At 33.9% G+C, this 23162-nt stretch overlaps 1 protein-coding gene across 1 annotated transcript in view; it reads right to left on the bottom strand.

Annotated features, from left to right (window-relative positions):
* Positions 1–23162, bottom strand: part of GNAS (GNAS complex locus) — a 316026-nt gene that overhangs the window by 12812 nt on the left and 280052 nt on the right. Inside the window, 1 exon segment of the mRNA XM_043990078.1 lies at positions 3340–3394. Within this exon segment, the coding sequence (XP_043846013.1) occupies positions 3340–3394 (55 nt within the window).

The following is a 23162-nucleotide window of genomic DNA, read 5'->3' on the forward strand; positions in this document are numbered from 1 at the left end:
TCATAGTTTTATGACATTAAAAATGTTTAATTTTAGGATAAAAATAATAATATTCAATTTAAGATTTATATAGATTTCCCTTCCTTTATGCCCAACACACAAGTAAATTAACATTATTTTTGTCTTCTCTTCAAGGTCAAAAGCATTAAATTGCTCTTTTTTAACAGAAATAAAAAAATTATATCATAGCGATTTATTAAAAAGAAAAGGAATAAAGCTGTACATATAAGCATTTTAGGTAAAACATTCTTATGGCTTGAATTTTCTACCTCCTTCAGGTTAGCCATATAGGACACTTAGATAACTACTAAAGGTTGTATCTTTATGAGTTAATGAATCATAATGATAAGCTGACTTTTTTTTTTGGACCAGATACAATGATTTTATTGATGTAGGGGATTCCAGGTAAGGAAACTCTGTCAAATCAAGGCAGATTGACAAATGTTCTTTCTTTCTTTTCTTTTCTTTTTTGCAGGGCAATGAGGATTAAGTGATTTGCCCAGGGTCACACAGCTAGTAAGTGTCAAGTGTTTGAGGCTGGATTTGAATTCAGGTCCTCCTGAATCCAGGGCTGGTGCTTTATCCTAGTGGCCCCCAGATAAATGTTCTTTAATTTATAGTCTTAACGAGTTGCCTGGGACACTGAGAAGTTAAGTGACTTGCCTAGTGTCACACAGAAAAAATATCAAGCAGCACTTGAATTTAGGCCTTCCTGACTTCAGAGCCAGTTCTCTATCCACTACAACACACTGTCTCCAAACTTTTAGTTAATATTTAAAATAAATGTGTGGAGATTACAGTTTTAAATGCTTTTTGAAGCAAGATATAATTTGCTTTTCAAAAAATTTTTTCCAAAGAAGAATTTTCCACATATAATAGTACACAATGGGTTACATGAAAATGAATTACTAAAATGAAGTTGCAAGGAAAGAAGTGAAAAGATCAAAATTATATCTATAGAAAAGGTGGAATATTGATCAAGATTATTCTCAGTAATGTGAGGCTATCAAAAAAGTGATCTTCAACTTCTAATGAAGTTTCCTAGGGTTTTCATTATAACAATGTGGGAAAGAATAACTCCTCATGAGCACCTTCACAGCAAATAAACAATTTTAATTTTAATGTTAGGACTAAGAAAAACAGGAAAAATATAGAGATCAATTTATATATGTGCATATATACATATATATGTTGCTAAGATTATTTAATATGCTTTAAAATTAAACATAAATAATTTTTGGATTATATATTGCTTAGACTTGGTCAAGCTATTGCTTTTGGTCACTGGTGTGGATAACTGACATTTGGATTTCTTTAAATTAACCTTAAAGTTTTTTTGAGAAGTAAGACACCAGAGACTTTTGTTCCAGTCCTATTTAGACCATCTAATATTTTAGTTAACAAATAATATAAACCTAATTATCTTAAGGAGATAAAAATTGCTTCAAATTATCTGAAATAAATCAAAATACAAGTAGTTATCTTTAATAAAACTTCTAATATTTGTATAGTGCTTTACAGTTTATCTAAAGTTTTCATATACATTATCTCATTTGATCTTATAGTAAGCTTTCTGGTTAGGAAGAAAGAAGTGAGAAAAGACAGAAAAAAGGAAGAGAGGAAGGAAAGACGACTGATAGATGAGATGTCTTGCTCAAGGTCTCACACAATTTATAAACTCAAAGAATGTTAGGGATAGAATGGATCTCAGACATCACTTGGCCAAACTCCCTCATTGTGCAGATGTAGAAAATGAGACGCTTAAAGTCACTTGACCACGGCAAAACTAGAACCAGGACATAGTGCTCTTTCCATTACACCATGTTACATTTTAATGTTGTTTGTCTTTTGTTCTGGAAGAAAAAGGACTAGAACATGGGGTGATGTTATGACTTGCAAGTGAATTGGATTTAAATGAGGGAGGGCTGTGCAAGGTCATCAATCTCTCTCCTCCAGAGCCATCTGGGTCCAGTGGCAATATATATTTTTATATATCAGGATGATTGGAGATGGCCCAGATGTTTTTTTTAAGGCAACTGGGGTTAAGTGACTTGCCCAGGGTCACACAGCTAGTAAGTGTCTAAGGTCAAATTTGAACTCAGGTCTTCCAAACTTCAGGGCTAGTGTTCTATCCACTGGACCACCTTGCTACCTCTACATTTTATTACATGGTACTGAGCTACTTGGGACCAAGATATTCATGGGGAGATGACCAACTTGTATATAGTGTTTTCTATTTCTCCAAATGTTTAATGTGTCAAGATTATACAGTTACTAAGTCAATCAAATATTTGTTGGAAGCCTATAGTGCATTTTTTGGGGTGGGGCAATGGGGGTTAAGTGACTTGCCCAGGGTCACACAGCTAGTAAGTGTCAAGTGTCTGAAGCTGGATTTGAACTCAGGTACTCCTGAATCCAAGGCCAGTGCCTTATCCACTGCACCACCTAGCTGCCCTAAATAGTGCATTTTTAATAAACACTGGTTTGATGCAGGCTAAAAAGGTTAGGTTCGGTTCAGAATATTAATTTTAGGACCAAGTGGAAAATCTTTCAGAATGGAGTAACACAGATTTCCATATGCCTAAAAACCAATAAAATACCAGCAAAATTTTTTTCAAATGCTTTATACCAGATGGATTTTTCACCTAATGAATTAATTAGATGTTTATATATATATGTGTGTGTGTGAGATAGGCTATCAAGTCTCTCATCACTACCCCTCCAAGTAAATAATTTACTTGAATAAAACGAAAGAATAGCTATATTGTATAATATCAGTTCGTCAAAGACAGAATTGACCAAAAACAACCTCTACTAAGCCTATGTTATTACCCAGTGTTTCTTATATGACTTAAGATCAAGTAAAAGATATTTGATACCTATTATATTTCATTAAATCAATATCAATTAAACAAGTTTTCAATATTTGACTACTTCAAGTATTTGCCTGTAGATACAAAGCTAAAATTGAAAACAGTCTTTATTATCATCAGATCACAATATTTCCACATAATTTTCACTTTCCTTCCAAAGTATTTTTTTTCTTTTTGGAGGGGCAATGAGGGTTAAGTGACTTGTCCAGGGCCACACAGCTAGTGAGTGTCAAGTGTCTGAGGCTAGAATTTGAACTCAGGTCCTCCTGAATCCAGGGCTGGTGCTTTATCCACTGTGCCAACTAGCTGCCCCCAACTATTTTTTTTCTTTTTTTTCAAAATATTTTTTATAACATTGTTTTTTCCACTGCAGAGGAAGAAAATTTATGAACATAATTAAGTCAACTTCAAATTTTTTTTCAAGTATTTTGTATAGGACCCTGATTTTAAGAAGAGTTTCACTCACTTGATCAGATGGTGTATATTCATTTTGTTTGACTACATCAATCTTGTCTAGAAAGCTGAAAGAAAAAGAAAAACATTTAAATGCGGAACGTCTGTAAACTGTATGCCATTATAAAATTATGCCTTTTATCAGAATGGTTATTACATACATTTATATTATACTAAGTCAAGTCTTGTTTAATTCCATAACTTAATTAATATACTTTTAGAATATTAAATAAATAGAATACTTTGAAATTAGAAACCCTAGAAATTCATTTGGCAATCCATGTATAGACTGAAATTAATAATCTGAAATGAAAAAAGGAAAGTAGAACTCTGAAATCTACATGTATTTCATGAACTTTCAATATTTCTACAAAGTACTCTATGAAATTTCAGATCACCATATGTCTATAACCACTGTATGGTACAGTGGTAATTTTTTTGGTGAAGGTTCTATGTGACTGTATGACTTTAGAAATACAAAGTAGTATTTGCCATCATTGTCCAGTAGGGGGCCAAAAGCACCACCTTTCGATGTTATTTTGTTTCTTACAGTAACATTTTCAAGAAAAAAAAAAGTGAAATATGAGTTTTAAATTACCTATCTGTGGAGTAATCCCTATGCCTCTGTCTGCGAAAATCAGTAATTCCTACTTATCAAATTTGCCCTATGTACTCAATATGTATAGGTATGAAAGAAACATAAGCCATGGTTTATATCCATAAAGATACTTGTAACCTACTTCAGCAGATAACACTAAGACATATTAATCAATTAGTGATATATATCCTTTTGTATGAGAATTATAAATTGACAAATTATATGTAATATGTAATATAATTTGTACTAAATTATATGTAATAGATAATTTGAAAATCAAATGGTATGTAGTTTTGTTTGTTTGTTTGTTTTTTGTTTTCGGTGAGGCAACTGGGGTTAAGTGACTTGCCTAGGGTTACACAGCTAGTAAGTGTCAAGTGCCTGAGACTGGATTTGAACTCAGGTACTCCTGAATCCAGGGCCAGTGCTCTATCCACTGTACCACCTAGCTGCCCCTCAAATGGTACATAGGTAAGACTATATATATAGTATGGTGAGACTATAGATAACACATGAAAGAGTTAGAGAAGGGGAGATTGGTATAGGTTGGAATCATCAGAAAAGGCTTTACATGCGAGCTAAAACTTTATTTTAACATTAGAAAGCAATAGTTAAATTTTGATTACCACTTTGCTTTAAAATATGTGAGAAAGTATTTTGTAAAAAGTCCCTTATGCAAACCTGAAGTAGTAACATCAGTTTTTATTGATGTGGTCACTGAAACAGCAAAAATATAAATATGCTAGGAAATCCTAACTCTCTGCTTTCTTATGGCTCTACAAGTAACAATTTGAGATAATCTACATACTCTAAAAATTTATATGGGTGTTGGGATTTCAGAAACTGCTTGAAGGGCTAAAGAAGAAAATGGGGCAGACTGTGGGTAGGGATGAAGCAGAGAGTGTTGGGAAAGAAATTTGGGAGACAAAGTTCAATGGAGGAGAATGTTTAAATGTTAACCAGGATAATCAGTTAAATGATTTTTTCCCCTACCACTTAAGAAGCAAAAAATGCCAGAGACTTTTCTGCTACAGCACCACACTGCATATAACCCAAATAGAAAAGTGATTTTTCAAGCAGTCTGCATAGATTTATAAGTAAGTCAGCTAAGTCCTACAAAGTATCTGCAAATCTAATTTTCCAAGTTTTGACAATTGCCATCAAATGACAAGTAGAAAACTTTTTATGATAATTTTCCATTGGCTGTAATTCTATATTAATAGTCATTTCATACCCTGAAAGTCTTCCTGACAAATTTCATTTCAAATGAAAATGAAATCCTATATTTTTACAATTAGACTTGTCTTTTGCCACTCAAAGAGGTATCTAATAAGTTGAAGTACAAGACAACTTTAGCTGCTTTTTAATCTTGGATACTACTGCTATCTCAAAAACTAGCCATCCTTTAGGCCAATAGTCCCCAAAGTAGTGGTGAGGGCTAGCCCCGTTCATAATGGTGGTGTGACCTCAAGGAGGCAGAGGTATGACCCTAAATGGTAACTAATCAACCAGCTGGAGGATGGGAATATGGGTTACTACATTCAAAGCTGGAACCAGCTCAAACTGGCTCCCAAGAACTGATGTTAAATTTTTAATGTGAACATTTGCATTTTGGAAATTGGCAAATGCTACTAATCAGGGCTTGATTTGTTTTTATTGTTATATTTTTTATGATTCTCCAGACTTAAGAAAATGTTAGTATTGCCAATTAAACTTAAAATTATCAAGTACACATTTTCCCCACTATGGAGAGCTGGTTGTTAAACATTTACCAAGCACACTTCTGGTTGCATTCCACACCTACCACAATAGATCATTTTGAGGCATATCTCTGACTCAACCACACCTATCCATTCATTATCACCCAATACTTCCCAACTCTTTTTACCTTTAGAAGCTTTGCAAGCTCCCAAGTTCCCTACTTTGGGGGCAGTTATAACTTAAACAAAACTAAAGCACCCACAATAGTAGTTTGTACAGTTACCGCTGGGAAAATTCATATTCCTTCATCCTTACTACACCCTAGACTATCTGGCTGGGGTGAGATCCTTTGGAGCAGTGACATATCTCTTCTCTCTCTCTCTCTCTCTCTCTCTCTCTCTCTCTCTCTTTTTTTTTTTTTTTTTGGTGGGATGGAATATGCCACACGGGATTAGCAGGTATATATAGGTTCTTATTTTATTCTATTTTCTTCATTCCTCTCTTCCCCCTTTGAAACTTCCTCATCTTTATTCAGGCAACACTATCTTTCTAAGCTCTAAGATTTGCAACTTTAGTGTCATTTTTACTTACTTTCATTCATCCCACATACCCAAGAAGTTGACAAATCCCAGTCACTTCTACCTCCAAAACAACTTGGACAGACTGCTCTTCTCTCTCCTCATACAATCTCTAGGTTGGTCCTTTTTATGACTTCTAACCTAGACTATTCCTATGGCCTCTTTATTGGTCTTTCTGTTTTAAGTTTCTCCTGTCTCCTAATTCATTCTTCAAATAGTGGCCAGAGTGATTTTCTTAAAGCATAGTTCCAATCATATCATCCCCCTCCTCAATAAACTCCAGTTTCTCTTTATTTACTCTAGGATCAAAAATAAACTCCTGTGTTTGGCATTAGAGGTCCTTAATGTCATGGCCTCAACCTAGTTTTCCAGTTTTATTATGTATTACTCCCCTTCCTGTACACTATTAACAAATCAGTAATAAGCATTTTAAAATACTTACTATGTGCCAGGCAATGTGCTAAGCATTACGGATTATAAAAAGGGCAAAAGATATTCCATGCTATCAAGGAACTCACAGAGTCCAATGGGGGAGATAACATAAAAACTATGTACAAATAAATTATATCTTGATAACTTGGAGATAATCCTAGAGGGAAGGTATATACATGAACAGAGACTGGGAAAAGCTTCTCCTAGAAGGTAGACTTTTAACTGGGACTTGAAGGAAGCAAGGGAGGCCAAGAGCCTCAGGTGAGAAGGAAGAGTTCCAGAAACAGGGGACAGGCAGTAACAACACTTGGAATTAGTGGATGTAGTGTCCTGCTTAAGGAAGAGTAAGAGGTCACACAGGATTAAAGACCATATTAGAGTAAATAAGGTATAAAAGACTGAAAAGATAGGGAGGGGCCAGGTTATAAAAAGCTTGGCATGTCAGAGGATCATAGTGATAGGGAGCTCCTAGACTCTACTGAATAGGAAAGTAACATGGTCAGGACTATGCATTAGGAAGATCAATTTGACACAGATGAATAGAAAAACCTGAGGCAGCAAGCTACTCCCAATAGAACAGGTTTTGAGCTTGAGTGAGGGGATAGTTTGAGGGGAAAGATAATAAGTTTGGTTTTGGACATATTGAGTTTAACATCTCTATGGGGAATCACTTTGAGGTGGCAGTTGGAGAGCAAGTCTAGAGGTTAAGAGAAAAGTTAGGGCTGGATAAGTAGATCCCAGGCCTGCTACGTGGTGCTGTGGATAGAATGCCAAGACAGGAGTCAGGAAGACTCATCTTCTTGAGTTCAAATCTGGTCTCAGATCAGACTTACTGGCTATGTGACCCTGGGCAAGTTACTTAACCCTGTTTGCCTCAGTTCCTTATCTGTAAAATGAGCTGGAGAAAGAAATGACAAACCACTTCAGTATCTCTGCCAAGAAAACCCCAAATGAAGTCACAAAGAGTCAGATATGACTGAAAAGAACAAGAAGTATAATCATCCACATAGGAATACTGATCACCCTCTAAATATAGGTTCCATGTATATATATGTGTGTGTGTGTGTATGTGTATGTATATGTGTATATATATATGTATATACACACACACATGATTCTCAAATGTATCTATTCTGACCTAATCTCTCTGTTGACCTCTAATTTTTATTTCCAACTTCCTTTTAGACATCTCAAACTGGAAGGCCAAATGTCCAAAACAGAACTCATCTTTTCCCCTAAACCTAACACCCTTCCTACCTTCCCTTTTATTACAGAGGACATCATCACCATCCTCTCAGTCCCTCAGGCTCACAACCTAGGCATCACCCTGTACTCACCATCTCTCATCCCACATATCCAAAACATCTCTCAAATATGTTCCCTACTCTCTTCTAACACTGCTCACACTCTAGGACAGACGCTCATCCTCTCATCCCTGGATTAACTGCACTAGCCTGCTCCTGTGTCTGTTTGCTTCACGTCTCTCTCCATTCCACTTCATCCTCCATTCAGCCATTGAGTGATTTTCTTAATGTGTAGGTCTTACCATATCATTCCCCCTCCTCAATAAACTTCAGAGACTTCCTATCACCTCCAAGATCAAATACACAATTCTCTGTTTGGCATTTAAAGCCATATACAATGCCTCGCCCCCTCTTTCCTTGCCAGTCTTCTTCCATCTCACTCCCTGCCATATTTTCTTAGATCTGGTGACATTGGCCTCCTGGGGATTTTCTTTGGCTGTCCTCCATGACCGAAATGCTCTCCTTCCTCCTCTTTACTTACTGGTTTCCCTGGCTTCCTTTAAGTTCCAGCTAAAAGTCCACCTTCTTCAGGAAGCTTTTTCCAACCCCTCTTAATTCTAGTGCCTTCCCTCTGTTAATTATTCCCCATATGTCCTGTATATAATTTATTTGTACATATTTGCTTGTGGTCTCCTTGATTATATGGTGAGCTCCTTGTGGACAAGGGCTGTCTTTTGTATCTCCACTTCTTTTAAAAAATATTTTATTTTTTCCCAATTATACGTAAAGATAATTTTTAGAATTTTTTTGAATTTTGAGTTCCAAATTTTCTGTCCCTCCCTTGCCTCTCCTTCTTCCCCAGAAGGTAAACAATCTGATATAGGTTATACATGTGCAATCATGCAAAACATATTTCTTTCCTAGTAATGTTGTGAAAGAATATAGAGCCTAAAGGGACCCCCCCCCCCCAAATAAAAAAGTGAAAAATAGCATGCTTCAATCTGAATTCAGACTCTATCAGTTCTTTCTTTGGAGGTGAATAGCATTTTTCATCATGAGTCCTTTGGAATTGTCTTGGATCATTGTATTGTTGAGAATAGCTAAATCATTCATAGTTGATCATTATACAATATTGCTGTTACATTGTACACTGTTCTCCTGGTTCAGCTCATTTTACTTTGTATTTATTCCATGTTTTTCTGAAATCAGACTGCTCATATTTCTTGTAGCACAATATATTCCATTACAATCATATACCACAACTTATTCAGCCATTGCCCAACAGATGCATATCCCCTCAGTTTCTAATTTTTTTTTTTGCCACTACAAAAAGAGGTGCTATAAATATTTTTGTATAAATAGTTCCTTTCTTTTTTTAGGTCTCTTTGGGATATAGACCTAATAGTGGTATTGCTGGATCAAAAGGTATGCACACTTTTATAACCCTTTGGGAATAGTTCCAAATTGCTGTTTAGAATGGTTGGATCAGTTCACAACTCAACCAACAGTATATTAGCGTTCCAATTTTCCAAAATCCCCTCCAAAATTTATCATTTTTCTTTTCTGTTACATTAACTAATCTGATAGGTGTGAGGTAGTATCCCAGATTCTTAGCAGAGTACCTCAAACACAGTAAGCACTTAATATATGTCAGTGGACTGATAGACAGATGATAGTTGAATCCAAGGGAGTTTGATCAGATTAATAAGCTAAATAGTATAGATGGGGAAGAAAAAAGGGCCTAGGACAGAGTTCTGGAGGACACTTGGAATTAGCAGGCATGACCTGAAAGCAGCAAAAGAGACTGTAATGGAGCAGTCAGACAGGTAGGAGGAGAACCTGAATGGAGTAGTGTCAGAAAAATATAGAGAGAAGACATCATCATGGACGAGAGGCTGATCAACAGAATCAAAGGTTTCAAGAAGGATGAGGATGAAGAAAAGGCCATTATATTTGTCAATTAAAGGATCATTACTTTGGAAAAAGCAGTTTCAATTGACTGAGGATGTTGTAGCCAGACTATAGATAGTTAAGAAGAGATTGAAAAAATCATGGTGGCATCTGTTGTAGGCAGCCATCTCAAGAAATTTAGGCACAAAAGGTGAGGGAAATAAAGGATGATAGCTAGTGGGAATTGATGGGTCAAGTGAAGATTTTTTTTGGCTGTCCTCCATGACCCCTATGAGAATGGGGAAGATAAAGAGGGCCAAATGTTGGAGAAGACTGGATAGAACGGGATGACTTGTCTATGTAGAGTAGTTTGCCTTGGCATAGAGAAGGGCCACTACTCACTCATATGAGTCTGGGGTGGGGGAGATAGTGGCATCTGAGTGATGTGAGACAAGAAGAGAAGAGGGAGCTCTTGGTGAACTGTCTAAATATTTTTAGTGAAATATGAAGGAAGGTTTTCAGTTAAAAGTGTGGAATTAGAGGGAATCATAGGAGATTTACAGAAGGATGAACAATTTTGGAAAAGTTACTGTGGTGAGTGACAGTGAATCAATTACAGAGGTGCGAATGGACTACCTTGCTTCAGTGAGATTATGTGACGTAAATTTGTTTTGGATCTAGTCAGCAGAGTTTCATAATTTTCTCCAGCTTCATTCAAAAGTACATGAGCATGAATGAAACAAGCGGATTATGGGGCTAATTTTAGTAGGGAAAGATTGGTGAAAAGATAATGGAGTAAGGGACTTTAGAGAAGAGGACAATATGGAGTTAAACTGGTTCACCAAAGGGTCAAGATGGGGAAGGGAGGAAAGTGTAGCCAATGCATGGGTGATGGCTTGAGGAGAAAAACTAATGAGTAAAGGGATTGGAGGTCATGGAGAGAAAAAAGAACAGAATTTGAAGTTGCAAGGCAGAGGAGGAGGTGGAATGATAAGAGAATGTAATCAAATAAGTGATTTTCAGAGTTCATGAACATGAAAGTGGTACATTTATATGTGATGACAAGATCAATGGCAAGACAGTCTCTCTGTGTAGTGCTCTCTCTCTCTTCACACACATGCACACACACATACTCCCTCCCTCTCCTCTCCTCATTCCCCTACCCCTGCTCCCCTTGGGCATGTTAGAGGAGATACTGGACAAGTAAGAGAAAAGATATCCATTCAGGAAAAGAAAGATACAAGAGCAAAAAGAAGGCATGCGGAGAAATGAAGATGTTATCCTTTTATTCTTTCACTTCTTATGTGGTATGAGGTAATAAAAACAAGAGTAGTGGTGGTGGTAGTAGTAGTAGTAGTAGCAGCAGCAGCAAAAGCTTATATATATGTATATACATGTATGTACATGTGTATATATACATACATACACATACATACATATATATGTATGTTGCTTTACACTTGGCAAAGTATTTTACTAACATCTCATTTTATACTCATAACAATCTTGGGTGATAGGTGCTGTTATTACCCCCATTTTACAGATGAGGAAACAGGCAGACAGCAGTTAAATGACTTTCCCAGGGTCACACCAATAAACATCTGAGGCCAGATTGAAACTTGGGTCTTCCTGACTCCAGATCCAGTACTCTAATCTTAAGTCTCAGGACCAATGCCATAAAGAAGCTGAAGGGATAGGGCATCTTCCCTGTCTCCCACCGTGCCATCATGTGTATAAGCACATGGAAGCTGTTTCTTTTGTTTATTTTTTCCTTATAGTAAGCAAATCAGTATTCCAAGATGGAATGCCAAGATGACCTAGTGAGTTCGGAAACCCAAAGGTCCCATCAGAGATTGCACTGTTACCTAAGAACAGTGACAGGGACCCTCATTACAAAGAAGTACTGATCATGGATTTAACAGGGGTTCTGGCCTTTGGAGCTCAGCAGAGAGCTACATTTAATTGGAACATCATGAGGACTTTAAGAAGGGAGAAAAGGATTTCTAACCAGGATTATTAAGGTGCCCCTTTGCTGCATGTAATATACACACTTGTGCCTGTCTCTATCATTGTACTTTAAATCGGAGTTCAAATTAGGGACCTTGTGTGTGTAGGAAGAGAGTATATCCCTAGTTCTATCCCAACTGTGTTTTTTTAAAAAAATTATACCTGATTAGTAAATAACTTTTCTACAAGCTAATTAAGCCAGGCTGATTGATATGAAAGGAAAAAGTGAGTACTTGTGAGCAACAGTACTAGAAACCCATCTCTCTTAGAATTCCCACTGAGTAGTAGTCAGCTAACCCACTGGTGACCCCTACCTGTGGAAATGAGTATAGCTTGAGGGAATGTACCTACTGCACAATCTTTAAGTAATTTTCTTCCTCATCTTTAACTGTGACTAAGTTAATCAAATCTATGAGCAATGCACTTAGAAAATGCTCCAAGTTTTCACGCATTCCATTCTATTTCACCTGAGATTTCTAGTCACAGTCTACTCTTTTCCTAGTGTTATAAAACCTTCACTAATCCTTTTAAAACATAAATATGCACAGCTTCTTCTAAAGTTAATAAGGTAAAAGAGGTTGTAGAATAAATTAATTAATCAAGAAACATTTATTAAGTGCCTACTATTTGCCAGGCTGTGCTTAACACTGGGGATACAAAAAGGCAAAAGACAGTTCCTGCCCTCAATTCAGAATGCTGGGACTTAAACACTTTTTTTTCCTGGGATTTCTCCTTCTCCCCAAATATGCATATTTCATAGGTTGGTAGATTCTTGAGGGAGCTAAGTAGCATAGTAGATAGCCCTAAACTTGGAGTTGGACACCTGAATTCAAACCCTGTCTCAGATACTTACTATGATCCTGGGCAAAGTCATTTCTATCAGCCTCAGTTTCCTCAGCTATGAAACAAGGATAATAATAGCATCTACCTCTAAGGGCTGCAGTACAAACCAATCAAGATAACATGTAAAATGTTCTGCAAACCTTAAAGGAAGCACTATAAAAATGCCAGTTATTATACTAGGAGGTATGTTAGCCATATATTAACTTACAAATATCCCAGATACAGAACACTAAATTGATTCATTTATCTGTAATATTTTATAGTATATTTACAGAAACACTAATTTCATCTCAATAATAAATGCAGTGGGCTTTGGAAACTCTGAGAAGTACAAACTAACAAGAGATTTCTAAAACCTCAAACTGAAAGTACAGACCTCTTAGTGTTTATACAGGCTATTTTTAGGTCCATGATTTCCTTGAAAAACAGCAATGATACACACTGTAGGAGGAACAGTACTGTACTGAAATATTTCAATGGCAAAATCCTAGTCAGATAAAATAAGTCTATATGTATTAAATTTTTTCACTATCTTCTAACAGATGGCCTCTGCATATTTGAAAGTTCACATCCATAATATAACAAATACCAGAAAAATAAAGTGGTATCCCTTAGTTATTTTGAGAAAAGGAAGTAACTGTCTCTTAAAACACTGAATTCTTATTCTCATATTTCTCTTAATAATGTTTCTCATATTCTAGGAATATGTAAAAAATAAATTTGAAAAAATCACACTTAATAAATTCAATTTTTGAGGTACATTTTTCATTTTAAAATGGGAATGTATCTCACTATCACCCTGTTATCTGCTTTACTACTTTCCAATGTGATTTTTCTAAAGGTAAAAGTGGATTTCTACAAAAGAAAGGGAACAAAGTAAACCTGTAGGGGACTTCTTAGGTCCTAATTTCTTCTCTGAAATAATGCTTTTCAGGAAAACAAGGCGCAACAAAATTTTTACTTTATATTATCTTTTAATCAATTTGCTGTTTTTTCATCGCAAATTCACTTCCTTTGGAAAATTAATAGCAAAATATTCTAAGAAAGGTATGATCAATGTCAAGGGTAGCATAAGCTTTTATCTGGCTTCATGGATATTATATTGCCATTGTCATACGAGCATCATATTTATTTTTCCAGGGCAACATTACTGTTGACTCACATCCAGACAATTCATTAGAACTGTTATATCTCTTTTTGTCACAGTTGTGCCTTTCCTATTTTCCCTGCCTTTCATGTTGTGCTCTTTCTATTTAAGCAACAATATGGCATGTGCTCTGAGATGTTTTGGGGTTTCTTTTTTTCCTTTCAGTAATGGAGATAAATTCCTGTTTATTAATTCATTCCCTTGCCTGGTAACCAAGGCAATATGCTTGCAAAACAAAGCCTTTCACTAATGAATAAGGTAAAGATCATGTCCTATCTGGATCTGAATGAACCCTAGTAGACCTTTGTATCAAAAATACAGTGCTTCAACTTCTTGCTTATATACTTAAACCTATAGAAAGCAATTGATTTTGATAGAGAATTGTGTTTTTGTGTTCAAAACACTTTGTTACTTATCTCAGTCTACATTAGTATGCTGTTGAGTAATAGCATTTAGATAATTCTCAATTAAATGCAAAGGATACAATGGAAAATGGATGCCAAAATAACTTTGTCCTCTTTTTAGTACATGAAAAAAAAAAAAGGTCTAGTCTGTAAGCTGATTAATTAACAATTTTATTTATACTTACTAATTCTCATCTGCAGCACTAGCTAAAATTTCAAATAATTTAGCATATTGTCTTTAATCTCTCTCTCTCTCTCTTTCGAATACACACATAGAGTGCATAACTAGGAGCTTTAGAATAACAACTTCTAAAAACTTTAGAAAACAGAGTTAAAACAGTAATTGGTCTAGAGCAGGGCATTCTAGTGTGTGAGTGTGTGTGTGTGTGTGTGTGTGAGAGAGAGAGAGAGAGAGAGAGAGAGAGAGAGAGAGAGAGAGAGAGAGAGAGATCGATCCCTTTGGCAGACCCTTTAATTCTTTTAATTAAGACAGCATTATATAGTGGAAAAAGTCCCCAGATCTATTAATAGTTGTATGAATTTGAGCAAATCACTTCACCCAACTCTTAGTTTCTTCCTCTGCAAAATGAAGATAAATACTTTTTGCACTACTTTTATTATAGGGTTATTGTAAAGAAAGAAACCTCTGGACCTCTTCTCAGAAAAAATAAATTTAAATGCATAAAATACATAGGATTACAAAGGAAACCAATTACATTGAAATATAGTTAACATATATTTAAAAAAGAAAAGCAAGTTCATGACTCAGATTAAGAACTCCAGATCCATAGTTATGCACAAAACAGAATAATGTATGGTACTTTTGCTCATCTTAGTAACCAGTACAAACAAATATGATCATAACTTTTTTTGGGGGGGGGCAGAGCAATGAGGGTTAAGTGACTTGCCCAAGGTCACACAGCTAGTAAGTGTCAAATGTCTGAGGCCGGATCTGAATTCAGGTCCTCCTGAATCTAGGGCCAGTGCTTTATCCACTGAGCCACCTAGCCGCTCCCCATAACTTTTTTTTTTAAGTGAGGCAGTTGGGGTTAAGTGACTTGCCCAGGGTCACACGACTAGTAAGTGTTAGGTGTCTGAGGCTGGATGAACTCAGGTCCTCCTGACTCCAGGGCTGGTGCTCTATCCACTGTGCCATCTAGCGGCCCCCCCCCCATAACTTTTAATTAAGAAGCAACGTCATACTGAGGAAAATACCGTTAAAAGTTTATGAATTTGAGCAAATCACTTCAGCCAATCCTCAGTTTCCTCATCTGTGAAATGGAGATAAATAATTCTTGCACTACTTATCTCATAGGGATAGAAAATAAATACTTTTTAATTTAAAAACACATTTATATACATGTGGCTATAATTGTGAAAGGATATTTTGTGAGATATTCCAGTTCAGTAGTTACGGATTTAATTACCAGTTCTGCCACTTTCTGTGACCGGGCAAGTCACTTGATTTCTGAGTGTCTCACTTTCCTCTTCTGTACAACAGGGCAAGTTTCTAACTCTCCTTTCATCATAGGTATGTTTATGAGAATAAATAAGGTCATATGTATAACCGAAAAAAATTTTAAACAGGTAACAGATTCTAGATTAAAGCAATGTTTACATTGTTGTGCCCTCAGGTTGCTTACCTTTTGGAACACATTAAAAATCTAATTAATTTCATTAGGTTTTAATGATCTCATATATAGACTCACCCAATATGGTATAATTCAACCTCACCTCTACTGAAATTTAGCTCAGCATTATGAAGAATAGATTTGTCAAGAAAGTTTAAAAATTAACAATCAATGAGAAAATTTTAAAGGGGGGGGCTGTGAGGGACAACTGTGGTCAAGTTAAGAGTATTAAATCTATTAGAACAAACTAATTTGTAAGAACACACCCAGTGTATGTGTATGTGTTTGTAAATTTATATATAAAAATAAGCAAAAGATTCCTGGTAACCAATCAGATACCTATATTAAAGCTAGCCCAGATAAATTCCTATTTTTTAAAAAAGCTAGCAATTAAGCTGTATTACTATATGTACTCCAAAATAATAAATTAATGCCTTTTGAAAATGTTTTGAAATTAATTCAAAGCATTCACTATTTTAAGTGGGTGTTTTAAAAAATTGGCCTGTGCTAATTTGAGGGATAAATAACACATATGAAGATATATTTTTCAAGGGACTGATGAAAACTTGAACCAGAAAAATGTGGGCTTCTTAATTAGCCACTAGGAGTAATTATCATTTTCCCCCACTTTTTAAGAATTTCATTTAATAACAAAAGACTTTGGCGGAGAGTCCTTTCTTGCAATGACTATATTTAACAGGAAACAAACACATATTTTCTCTTCATTACAAGTTAAATCCATGAAATAAAGCAAGTCTAGGTATTAATAACTTTTAATAAGAAACAAAAAATTAATTTCCAAAGAGCAAATTAATGGCATTTTCATTCCCTCATCAATGACACTTGTGTTTAAACAGTTAAAGGGATGATTGATCTTTTTCAGGATGATAGTTATCTGGCCTAACATTTGGGAAGACAAACCTGTATTCAACCAATGATGGAACATACTTGATCTTAAAGCAGATGAGGACATGTTTATTGGCAGAAAAAGAAAGGAAAGAAGAGAGAAGATTCGAAAGGGAAGGCAAGAGAAGATTCTTAAGAAATGAAAACATGACCCAAAATAAAGAAAACACTTTCTGAAATTATAGCCTTCTGAAGGAAAATAGAAAAGAAGCTCTTTTTCTCAGATGCTTTCTTGACTAAAAGTACAACCTGATAATCTTTGGGAATTTTAGTTTTTGTTATTAAATAAATAATTTACAAATAAGGTGGGGCAGGAATCTAAAGGACATTTTTGTTCATTTAAGTAGACAAACAATATACTCCTAGTGAAAATTTTATTCTTTTAAATAACTATTTCCTATGAAGATACACATGGGAGTGGGATTTTATAACACAACAAACATACATCTATAAAAATTCCCAAGTTTACTACTTCAGTGATCTCCTTGGTCAGTGACAAAACAGAATTTACAAAATAATTAGCCCTCAAAATAACCCAGCATATATATTATTTTGAAATCTTATCTTCTGTGTATATGTACATATATGTTTCAATTAACTATATAACTACTACCGTAAGTAAAATATCAATAACAATTTGGTTTGCAGGCAAGGAAAGGCCAATTTGAGTTTATAATAGATAAGGTAATTTTCAGTTTGGTACTTAGACTGATCTTCAAATGATCCTTATTTTAATCAAGAAGATTTCTTACTTTAGTAGCTAAATATAAATATTATATAATAAATATTTTTAATTTCTGAGTAAATAATTTTCACTTGAAGGAAAATATTTATAAATATAATTTTATAACAGACATTTTTTCACTCAGTGACCAAACTGAATACACTAAAGTTCTAAATTTTTAAATTTCTGTACTAACAATGTACTATTTCAATTTATTATCATGATTTTTATACTGTAATTTTGCCTATAAATGTTGACAGACAAAATTATATGTATATGTTAACATTTACAAAAAGGGAAAGGAAATTGTGTTCCAGATCTGACTACTCTGATTATAACTGATAAAAATCCCATTTTCTTAGAGATTTAAATATTTGCCAATCTGGGGCATTGGATAGTACTACTATCAGAATAGACAGTACTACTTACTATCAAAGATAACATTTAGCGTCCCTTTTCCCTCTCATTCTATTCAAGTAGGCAGGAATTATTGACTTGTTTAGATAAATAACTGTCAAATAGGAAATATATCAACTATAAGAGGAAAAGAAAATGTAGTGCTAGAAAAAAAAGTAAATGTAAACAAAATTAAGTTGAAATTCATTGCTAATCACACAGGATTTTTTGAGGAAAATGCCTTGCATCCCTTAAATGCTATATAAATATGAATTACTATTATCTTCGACCCATTAACAGAGGTATACTTCATTTTTTAAAAAAGAAAACCATATTTTTTCAAATTTACAGAAAAATCAGAATGCTGATAACAAACTAAATATTCATATTATCAGAGATCTCTTAACCTAAGAATTTACCATCACTTCCTTAAATAAGAAGGAATCTCTTTACTTTATGTAATTAAATACACACACACGCACATATAATTTTACATTTAAATCAATTTAATTTGTAAAGTAACAAAATTTTTCTTTTTCCAAGGAGGATATATTATTGTATATGGCATGGTAAAGATAACTATGAATACTTCTTCAATATACACAAGCTACTCAAAAAGAACATTTAACTTTTGGTCTTGTACCATTTTAATTTTCGGTTTTAAAAATAAGGTTTTTAAAGAAAAAAGCAAAAGATTACATGCTAAGTACAGAAGAAATAAATTATTTCATTTTTTAAAGGTCAATAGGAGTATTTTATGTTGGAAATAAAACAGATAAAGCTATCTAAGTAAAAGAACAATGCTATTTGGGGATCATAAGTATTTTAAAAATACACTTGAAAATTCAATTTACTAGATTATCTTAAAGTAATAATTTTGAAATACATTTTAATATGTATTTATGGACTGGAGTTACACAATAAAGGAAATATGTATAGACAAAGGTCAAACGGAAATTTATAATGGAAGTATTGGCAATGGTCTGATTACTATGGTTTAAAGAACAATGCAAAAAGAAACCAAAGTTTATTTTATCTTAATAAGGTAAAAGAGCCCCTTACTAAGAAGCATTTTTTCTTTTAACCTGCTTAACCATTATGTTAAAAAATATATGTTATTATTCAGAACAAGAATGCAAATGAATTTTTAAAAGCTACTGTATAAAATGGCCTTCATGAAGAGACTACATTTTATTTCATTTAGAGGACTACCTTAGAAAAGTCTTACATCACTAAGCAATTTTCCAACCAAATAATATGAAAGTTAAAAAACATGACTTTACAGATATGGAATCAACTTGTTACCACAAGGTTACAATTCCTTATATGGAAGGGATAACAAGACACCTAAAAGCCTAAAATATTAAAATTACAGGTCATAAAGGCCTACTATTACTATATATAAAATGTTTTTTCTCCCATCAACCCATAATAAGAATCATATTTTTCTCAAATGAAAAACATCCTGCTTATTAGCAATTGCTTATCTAATCCCCACATTTGGAAACATAATATTTAAGAGATTGGAATAACAATCCACTTAACCCAGTATGGAAAACTTTAATGTGAAATAATTTTTTTTTAAAAGGGGTGATTCAAAAGGAACAAATATCAAGAGGAGAGAAAAAAGTCTTTTGAAAGAAATTCTGTAAATCTTTTTTCCCTTCCTTTTACTCCTCTAAAGTTAGTCTGGTTTAGAGGATATACTAACTTGCCCAATCAGTTTTACATTACAGCACCAGTCCAGAAATAGCTCCCAGCCGCCTTGGCCTCTAGCATGGTTGTCCATGACAATGAACCACAGTTCTATAAAATAGACCATCAGCACCAAATCTTGTGAGAGAGACATCTGGAATCCGGCCAGTCAAACCTCAGCTTGACAAATAAAAATAGGCCACAGGCACAGGCACAGGCAGATTTAGAAATGGGAAAGGTATAATGTATCTCTACTCTAATACAAAGAGTAACAAAATTATATAGAAACAAGCTGGTTGCATTTTAATGAAAGGTTGATTTAATGAAATAACTGAGGAACATTTAAAAAGCTACATTATTAACAAAATAGGGTTTTGGAAGAGGGATTTTGGGGTCACTTTTCACAAGCTATGCAAATGCTAACATTTTAAAATGAAATAAAACTGCTGCTGAAGTAATACAAAATAATACAAAGCTGCTGCTTTTCTGTTTTTAAGTGGTTCTAATACTTACAAAAGCATAGTTTTGGTAGCTTTGGAAGCAGAAATGGTTCAGGACACTAGACCAACATCCTGAAAGCTGGAGTGCTAAAGTGCTTTAAAAATGAGTTTCTTGCTTCAGCAAGAAAGATCTTATCTCAAGAGTAAACTGATTTATTTAATAAACTATCAAAAATCTTATGAAAAAGCCATCTGAGAATGAGGACAAAAATTAATCTTACTCATGATTCAAACTACATCTGAACTCATTTTCCTAGGTAAAATGAAACTCTATTAAATTATTACATAACCTTGCTTCCTTCCTTCATCACTGGACTACTTTTAAAACAATACCTTTCTTTCACTTTAGTGGGTGAGAGAACGTTCTATTCTTAGACTAAGCCTTTGATTGACTCATTCAATTATGACTACAATTATCTGTGTAGGCAAGGCAGTTATGTCAAAAATGTTATTCATTACATTTATCAATATTATTCAACAGCAGACATTTTCTTAATAAAAACCATGATTCCTTAATACTTTTATTGCCAATATGCATTAACAATCTGAAACATTCAGCTCACTGAAGTTGGCCCTATCATAAATTGTCTGATATCAAATAAGAAAATTAAAAATAAAAAATGCAGTCCATTAGAGCTCTTAAGCAAACTTACAATTATTTCACAATTTAAAATGCATTTTAGACCAAAATCACATGATCCTGGCGTCTGAGTTTATAATTCTCCCTCAAATGAAATAAAAGAAACCATTTGAAAGGATATGAAATTTGAAGTTGCTGCTATAGATTGCATAATTGTGGGAAGTGAAAGTGCACAAAAATAAAGTGACTGCCTAAAGGTCCAAAGAAGATTGTAAACATAACTATGTACAGCTATAAAAATGGTTTAAAATAGTTAATTATTGCATAAGTCCTATAGCCATTAAGATAAAGCTTTAAAGAGAACAGTATTCTATCAATCCATAGGATGCCTTCAGGCCCTAACATACTGACATTTAAGTTCCTTAATTTATACTTACATGTATATAATTTTCTTTGGTCTGAAAGGGATTTTATGAAATTGGAAAATGCATTTATCATTTTGAACATTGCAAGTAATTCATATTTTCTTGTTTCTGCAACTAAAATAAGACCCCCAAATATCTGAAATGTCTCAATCAATTAAAAAACTCATTTGTCACAACTGGACTATATTTAGCCTATCTCCACTTAATTATATATTTACTTTTGTTTTCTGGCACCAAAAATGTTGCATTTTTGTGATCTTTCCATTTTACACATTTTACTAAGTATCACCTTGAACCGTGCTGTGCAGAAGTATTGTCCTTAATTATATTTTATGCAATTAAGTGTTTTATATATTTATACATAATTATATACAAACATTATATATAATTTATGCATAAATTATGTATATAATTTATATCAAAATACAGTGAGATTTTAAACATGTGAAATCAAGCATTGTATGACAGAAACTAATTCTTCTGGGTGTTTGTGTATATTTCAATTAAATATTAAATCCACCTGTGTAGATATTTTCTTTCAGCAAAATTTACCATTTAAATTTATCAACTGACTCCCCCTCTAATTTCTAATTTATATCTTTAAAAAGGTTGATGACATTTTTTGACCAATAGTCAGAATTACTTGAATGACATTAAATTTAGTTAACATTTATGAGCAACTGTCAAGTAATAGATACTTGTTTCTCATGTTATTTGACACTACAAAATAAAGGTGGAAGACAGGATACTTAATATCAAGGAGTTACAAAATATCAATAAGATGACAAATTTGAGGACAACATATAAGCAAACTGAAATCAGTCCAATATCAACAGACATGAAATTTGTTAAAATACACAAAATGTTTGCAATTTCATTGGCATGGGACAGGGGGGGTACTTCTTTCACCAGAGCTGAGAGCAGATAAATCTTCCTCCTAAAAAAATGTCTGAGACATAGTGCTTAAATAACTTCCCTATAGTCGAACAGCTAAAAAGTGTCTAAAGTGGGATATTAAAAAGTCTTCCTGACTCCAAGTTCAGTACTCTATCTACCAGTTCATGCTGACTCCACAGTCTATCGCACAAAGTAAACACTTTAAAAGAGTATACAAATTAAAGGATGATCACATTGGACCACATTAATTGGTGAAGACTCTCTACCTTTGTAATATATGATACTACTCTACAAAAAGTCTCCAGTAGAATACTAAAAATTAAAGGATTGATGTTTCATTTATTATTTTTTAAATTAGTTATTCTAAGAATGACAATTGATACTCTTAGATCTGGCAATTAAAATAGCAATTTGGACTAGAGATTTCTTCTGTTATTTAAAGATTGTGCGATACTATTTCTTGTAATACTCCACAGAACCATAAAAAATATTTAAAAACCCCACTACTGCTTTACATAGAATTGGCTAAATGAGAAAATATACATGCAACTGAATTTTCTTAATTTGAGATATACTTATTTGCTTGAAAGAATCCAATTTCATCAGTAAAAATGCTTAGTTAAGATGAAGTAGGCATAATCATACTATATACTATAATATATAGAGGGATGAGAGTCAGGAAGAATTTGGGTTCAATTCTCATTTCTAATATCTACTATATAAACTGTGGCAATCATTTAACTAACTCAGGAACCCAGGTAAGTCACAGTACAAATTGAAGAATAATTCCTAATTTGCATAGGTAGAGCTTGTTATACCAATGAATCACAGGTCAATAAAACCAAGTAAAAATCAATACTATGGTATACTTTAAATTTATTGAAATTTTCTTTTCCATGTTCCATTTTCACAAAAATTACAATATGTAAATCTAATGAGATATAAATTCATTGTGTTCATTAAGGTTTCTTTGCATCCCAGTTCTTTGGTCCTCAAAAACACTCAGGACTTTAAAATTAGTTCTGGTTACTTTCTGTGGGTTAATTATTTATTTCTTTGGCCTTATACTAATTATTTTTTTTCATGATCTGAGATTTCATCAGTGGAAAGAGCTTCTGTGAGGAGCTCTTTTTGCCAAAGCAAGTTATCACCTTCGCTGAAACATATAGTCTTAAGGAATTGACTGGGATACTGAAATGTTAAGTGACTTGCCAGGATTACATAGTTAGTATGTGTCA

This window comes from Dromiciops gliroides, chromosome 2 (assembly GCF_019393635.1).
Source record: "Dromiciops gliroides isolate mDroGli1 chromosome 2, mDroGli1.pri, whole genome shotgun sequence".
Lineage (NCBI taxonomy): Eukaryota > Metazoa > Chordata > Mammalia > Microbiotheria > Microbiotheriidae > Dromiciops > Dromiciops gliroides.